At 40.1% G+C, this 6,783-nt stretch overlaps 1 protein-coding gene across 2 annotated transcripts; it reads right to left on the bottom strand.

Moving 5' to 3' along the window:
- Positions 1-1,745: 1,745 nt before the first annotated feature.
- On the bottom strand, positions 1,746-6,402 carry lmo2 (LIM domain only 2 (rhombotin-like 1)). 2 transcript variants are annotated; one of them, XM_086029546.1, is made up of 4 exons: positions 6,089-6,402; positions 5,827-5,951; positions 4,490-4,705; positions 1,746-2,510 (listed from the first exon to the last, which is right to left on the bottom strand). In XM_086029546.1, the coding sequence occupies exons 2-4, from the start codon at positions 5,865-5,867 to the stop codon at positions 2,285-2,287; spliced, it is 483 nt and encodes a 160-aa protein (XP_085885672.1). In that variant the 5' UTR covers positions 5,868-5,951; positions 6,089-6,402; the 3' UTR covers positions 1,746-2,284. The 2 variants fall into 2 exon arrangements, with proteins under 2 accessions (XP_085885672.1, XP_085885671.1); XM_086029545.1 differs by having other exon boundaries at positions 5,827-6,000; positions 6,089-6,401.
- Between the last annotated feature and the right edge of the window lie 381 nt (positions 6,403-6,783).

The following is a 6,783-nucleotide window of genomic DNA, read 5'->3' as shown; positions in this document are numbered from 1 at the left end:
GACAACCGTATAAGGCCCTTATCTGCTTCAAATCGGTCATATTTCACACATGCTAGCGCAGATTCACAACCTGTGCGCTGTGCATTAGTGTACCATGAAAGTTGAGAATTTCACCAAATTGGTCAGAAAATTATTCATTTACAGTAATTTCTCGTTTTTTTCCCCAGTGCCCCGCCCCTAATAGAAGAAATCCACAAAGTACAAACCACATGCTTATATTATTATTTACAGAGCTGGGCGTTTTACTAAAAATTCGCGGTGCGTTTATCGCCTTCCGCCTACAGCCGGGGTACCCTTCCGCCGTCCGTTTATCCGCCATTTTGTCCAGCCGGACCAAATAGTAATCGCTTATAGGCCGGTCCGACTATAATTTTAAACAGGTTTCCGTTAGCGTTTCTGACTACCAATTTCGGCAAGCTATCTATCTCTTTCTCCATCTGCTGTTTGCCCCATAGCGCCGTTAAAGAACTGAAATCAACCCAAACACATTTTTTTTCAAGAATATGTTCCCGGCAGGCCCACCAGCTGTAACACTGCATTCTGATTAATATTGCATTTGTGGAATATGAGTTAAGCAGCAAAATCCACCCCTTTTCAGCCCATCTCAGGGGGCGGCCATTTTGTCACTTCTGTCAACTGAAAATAACATCACAACTGCTCAGGGCTCAGGTAACGACCAATCACGGCTACGCTTCAGAATACAGGTCAGCCGTGATTGGTCGTTACCTGAGCCCTGAGCAGTTGTGATGTCATTTTCAATCGACAGAAGTGACAAAATGGCCGCCCTCAGAGATGGTTAAAAACAGGTGGCTAAACTCTTAGTCCACAAATATTTATGCCTTGTTTCAACTAGTGGGATTGAATAGGTCATATTCTTGAAAAAAATATGTTTGGGTTGACTTACACTTTAATGGGGTCTGATACCAAAATAATGAAATATTTCACTCCTGGTGCAGAGAATGCATAGTGTCATTGGTTTTCACTTTTTCAATTTGAATTACTGAATTCAATTTAGTCTACCATGGTATTCTAATTTACTGAAACGCACCTGTATATATTTCAGAGCAAGAATCTTGGAATATGAGAGGTTGCAAAACATAGCAGCAATGTATTGGGAGAAAAAGAAAGAAACTCTAGCTTTCATTTGTAGGAGCCCTCAAACTGGGACTTGATGTCAATCAGACTTCAAATGCACCCTTTAAATTGGGTCACGGCTTATGCTTTTGTGAAAGATTCATCCCCAAATCACGTTTTTCCAATATACCTATATGTAGTCCAAGCCCCAATTACACTGAATAGGCACTTATATTCCCTAATTCACAGGCCAGAAATATTCACAAATGAAATTACTGAGTTTGTGTCTGCAAAAATAACCATCAGTGAGGATGGCATTGTTGTCTAAATGATCCAATAACGAGCACAAAAACAGCTTTGACGGCAGGGATATTTTGAAAATAGACGATCATAACCTCAATACCTGCTCTAGAATTCAGTTTGACATTTAGCTGGGCAATTGATTTGCAAACTATTACCATAATATACATACCGAATCTTGTAATGAAGCCCGATCCATTCATTGAACTGGAAAAGGTTGGACAAGATTGGTAAGTCCTTTAGTGACCTCTTGTGGCTAAATGTGGTAAATACAATGCTATGGAATTGCCTTTTGGGAGAAGTGTGAACATACTGTAAATAGAAACTGCTAAGGTCTGAGTTTCTTGATTAGAATGCTCCTGTAGTGTGGATGCATGCAACAAAGTTTTTTTTCAAAAATTTAATGTATTGAATAAATCCATAAAAATATTCCAAACATTGTGAATGCCTGTTTTAACAGCGGTAATTCTAGACTAGGGTGATCCTCTTTTATAATACTTAAATTCAATGTATATTTTTAGGAACTTTATCATGATGTCGTAGAAAATCTACAGTTCAAAATGTATGTAATTTCGTGCAAACATTGTAAAGACAAATAAAACAGTTTTTAGCTGCAAGGTTGCTGTGATTTAGCTCCATTTTGCAAAAGTCCCATAAAATTACCAAATACCTATTATTGCATGTTATTTATGATTGTTTTGCATTTGTGAGGCCTGAGATAAAAAAAAAGCTGCCAGTCCTAGTGCAGAGACTATGGGCTTCCTACTCTTTTGTGTAAAACAGTTTCCACATGAAGCGGCGAGGCACTCCCAAGCCTGGGAAAAGTCCTATTATTCATTGTTCAAAACCAGCAATTCAAAATGTCCAGGAGACCCAAGATGTTGCTTGTTGTTGACGACCCCATGTTTCTCTATACCATACTGTTATTGTTGAGTTTGGTCCACTCAAAGATGTCCTGCTCGCAGACAATATCTGAGTTGATGAGCAGGTATCGGTCGCCGACGCAGAAGTGCTTTTGGCAGGCGGCGCACTTGAAGCATTCCAGGTGATAAACCTTATCCCGCACACGCATAGTCATCTCAAACGCTCGGATCCTCTTCTCGCAGGAAGCACAGAGGCCGTCCTGACCAAAAAGCCTTGGAGGAGGAAGATGTGGAATACTTCAAAGGTTAGTTAAAAGTGAGACAAGCTATGCATAATTACATCATAAAGGTTCTGTAAGTCGTTTATGCGATATACCTGTATATTGAGACGGTTAAATAAATTCAGTCAACTAAAGTAGCCTGCCTTTGTGTGTGTGTAATTATATTTAACATTTAGTTTGACAGTTAACTTCAACTGGGAATAACATTAAACAGCTTGAAGCCAATTTTATTCAAGAAATGTGCTGCTTGTTGTGAAGTGAGTTCAGACACTATTGCTGTCCCTTGATCACCTAAAAATGTGCAAATTGGAACTAGTAATTCAGGGATGGCAACTTCAATTCTAGAACGGGCCACATAAGACCACGCACTTCCACATGCCAAAAATGCTATTTTAAATATGGACAAAATACAACTATATATGCAAATAATGTTCTCTTAATTTTTTTTTATTTTTTTTACAAAATATTGCTCAATGTATAAAAGATCCACTATCCTAACCCAACAGCAAAGGGTTTGAAGTAAACAACAAAATAACCATATTATATTTTCCAGTTCAAAGTGCTGTTTTGCATAAAAACTACCACCACCTACATAGTAGTGTCAGCACAACTAAGACATGTCCGCCATCTAGTGGTGCTTGGTGATATGGCTGGAGTACACACAATGAGAAGAAAGTTGTGATTGAGCTCTATTAATACAACTTTGTTTATCGCATATTGAGAATTTTTTTTTGCTTTTGTGTAATGTTATGTTACCCGTGTGTGTGTTTCCAGAGCGTTTGTGTGTGAATAGTCATTCGAAGGTTTATCGATCAAAGTTGATGCAAATTTCCCGTTAGCATGTCAAAGGGATATTCAATTGACTTTAGCATTGGCGCTAGTGATGTTGTCAAAACTAAGCATGTTGTGTATTTAACATACAATGAATGTAATTCTTTTTGTTGTGTGTTTAGTTTTACAGTAAACTCCCAACTTGACATTAAACAGCTTAAAGGACTCTTAGGGATGGCAGAATGACATGCGCTACACTTGCTACGCAAGCAACATGATGCATTCAGGGTACTTTCACAACGTCGGGAACTTGTAAATCATTTTTCTTCAATTATAATCTTTTAAAGGTCGAGAGGCAAAATCCAAATCATATTTAAATTTCGATTAATTGTCCAGCCCTACCATCAAGTGTGAAATTAAACAACCAAGTACAGTGGACCCAAACTATTCCCAGGGTACAGGGACCTAACCGGCCTGCAAATAGCAAAAATCTCCATTCAATTGATTCCCATTGAAATGCAATGCATTAGGAGGGGGTAATACTACTACTACTACTACTACTACTACTAATAATAATAATAATTAAATTTTAAAAAATATTCTAAATCTGCTGATAAATATGTAATATTTTCCATGAAAAACTAAGGGGAAATGGGGGTGGAAATTCCCCCAACGCCCCCCAAAACAAAACAAATATTGGGGAAAAAATGAAAAACAATTATCTGAGACTATGCGAAGCAGCAGGTGCCGAACCGTGAGTGTGCAGGTGTGCACTGTAAATCTTTTTTCAGCTACCTTTTCCCCCCCAAATTAGCATCTGTGTGCAAACGGTTCAAAATTTTAAGCACAATAAATGAAATTAACATCATAACCAGCCCACATTGAATTTCTTCACCCACGTAACGCCACTTTAAAGTGGAATGCAGTGTCTGTAGCACAATGTCAAAACCAAAGGCAAGCAGAGCTGCATTGAGTTTTAGGGGGAATGCACATATTAGCACTAGCTAACTAAATGGTAAATGGGCTGTCACTTGTAAAGAGCTTTTAACCTTCGGTACTCAAAGCGCTTCGCATTGTACCTCACTTACCTACTGATGACGCAGCCTCACGGCGGGGCAGGATATTAGGCGGGTAAACACGTCGTTATATCGGCAAATCGAAACGGTTTTAAATACAATTTCTCCTTTAAAGCAGACTAACCTTAGGTAGTCTCGGCGACACAGTTTCCTTCCTAACTTGTAGTAGAGGCGGCGGCCGACCTCCCCGAGGCGGCAGCCACACAGGTCGCAGCTGAGGCAGTCCTCGTGCCAGTACTGCTCGATAGCCTTGAGGAAAAAGCGGTCGCCGATGCTCTGTTGGCAGCCGCCGCACGTCAGCAGAGAAGGAGGCATCTGCAGGACCTCGTCCACTGGCTCCCTGCGCCAGGAAAACGCAGCGCACACGAGTCATGTAGTGCTGCTGATTGTTTTTGTAGCTGCTCCATTATACAACCCAGTATTGTATATTAGCGATACGTGGTGTGCTTGGACTTGAATTTGTACTTGATTTTCATTCATTTTCCGCATAAGAGAATCCTATTCACTTCTATTAACTTGATTTCTTCGAAGTTATGCTGCAGATGATGTTGGTTTAATTCTTAGTGTCTTATTTTATTAGTTATAGAATGATATTTGTTAGAATATACAGCTGAATGTAGTGGTGCTGATAAAATATTGAAAAATCACCGATGCATCATATCTCATTACTTTTTGTACGTTTTATAGTTTGTAAGACCACTTTGTCTGTGTTTCAGTAACTTGGTGAAATTTTGTAACTTAGATGTAGGCAATATTAGTTACTTGATTCCTTATTAATAATGTTTATGAAATAAACAACGGCAGACAATGTGGCCATTTCGATGTTAGATTCAAATTTATTAATTCAATGATTTAAAAATGGAAAAATATTCATCATAATGTTACAGTAAGTACAATAAGTGCTGTGAGAGCAGGACTCAAATGAAGGACAACTTGTTTCTTGACAGGGTGTTCTTGAGCAGGGCAGTGTGAGTATGATCTGAATTCCCCTTTGAGGGATGACGTGTATAATAAATTCAAAAATAAAATCTTAGTCAATGTAGTTTTGATGCCGTCCACACGAGGAAGCTATTTCTCACTTGAATTTTAGCACAACGGTTCTGTAGAGTCAATATTAGCGTAGAAAAACACTTTTTGGCCATGAAAGGGAGGAAAAACCAGTCAAATGAAAAAACTGACAAAGTGACCGATTCAAGCGCATGCACGCATTGAAGTTCACTGCGCGCCGTTCGTAACCTCAAACCGCTTTATGTTATGAAGAGGAACACTGTACTTTCCAGTACACCGTTTTTTGCGAAAGTAAAGTTAGATGCATTTTTACCCTTCCTACTTTTGCAATTGCGAATTGAACTTCTGCGCCACATTAAACTTTCTCAGCTCTACAAAACCAATCATGTACTGTATTATTGTACAGGAATATTTGTCATTATTTGAATGCTCATCTTGAAATACGTCACTCACTCGTTGGCTTCCAGCGTCTTCCTCTCGATGGTTGACGACATTCCTCCACAAATGACTGGATCCGAGTGGGGGGGGGGGTGCAGCACCTGCTCCCCCAGCCTCCGAAAACCTCGACGATATAGCCTCTTCGACACACACACACACACACACGCGCGCGCGTGTGTGTTTCAGATGCTTTTAGGCGACATAGAAGCAATGCTGTAGACCATTGTCATCATTTCCTGAAGGGGCATCAAGCACGTTTCTGTCCAGCTTAACTCACAAGGTCAGCTTGCTCGGATGGCTGTGTGAGCGTGCTGTGCGTCCTCGTTCAGAAGCATCGTATTTAAATACGAGCTGGGCAGCATACATAAGCGCCCCCGCCTCCCTCCCTCAAAAGCCCCGCTGGTCTGCCTCTTCCTGCTCACGACTGTGTGACAATGGCAGGAAATGAGCCTTAAAACGGCGGTTTGAGCCTTGTCCTGTCCTGTCAGGCGAGGAGCTGCGTCGTGACTGACACTACACTAATGAGTCCCACTCGGTGCCAGCGTGTGTGCGTGTGTGTAGACGCGAGTGCGTGATTTCAGTAATTAGATTGTGCTCCTAACTTTTCCTAATGAGACATGGAAATGGGCTTGCATGAAACATACACTGCGGCGAACCCACCAAGTAGCCCCCAAGGACCAAATTAGTCGATGGGAAATTGTCATTTCAGAGGAAGTTTGCACGAGTGATCATTTGTAAACTTACGCACACGCAGAGACTTTATAGAAATCGTGTTGCATATTGATATTAATTTTTCTCACATTGTTGAAAAATATTGTGAGAAAATATTAACGTGATCAGGGTCCACATGCACTAAGGGCCAGGGCATTGCTTAGGTTGTTCTCGTTTTTATAGTTATAATCAACCATGTATTTATTAAATAACATTTTTATTTTATTTACAATGAATCAATGATTTGAGGAGATGTATCTT

This window comes from Filicampus tigris, chromosome 4 (assembly GCF_054856515.1).
Source record: "Filicampus tigris isolate MCC_2025a chromosome 4, RoL_Ftig_1.0, whole genome shotgun sequence".
In the NCBI taxonomy this organism is placed as follows: domain Eukaryota; kingdom Metazoa; phylum Chordata; class Actinopteri; order Syngnathiformes; family Syngnathidae; genus Filicampus; species Filicampus tigris.
The sequence above is the reverse complement of the archived record's forward strand: the minus strand, read 5'-3'. Positions and strand labels throughout refer to the sequence as shown.

What these genes read in the sequence shown, in the direction of transcription:
- lmo2 (XM_086029546.1), bottom strand. Translation starts at nt 5,867, where the DNA reads ATGTCGTCAACCATCGAGAGGAAGACGCTGGAAGCCAACGA. An exon ending in AAGACGCTGGAAGCCAACGA is followed by an intron (nt 4,706 to 5,826) that starts GTGAGTGACGTA and finishes TTCCTGGCGCAG; the next exon opens with GGAGCCAGTGGACGAGGTCC. An exon ending in TGTCGCCGAGACTACCTAAG is followed by an intron (nt 2,511 to 4,489) that starts GTTAGTCTGCTT and finishes TCCTCCTCCAAG; the next exon opens with GCTTTTTGGTCAGGACGGCC.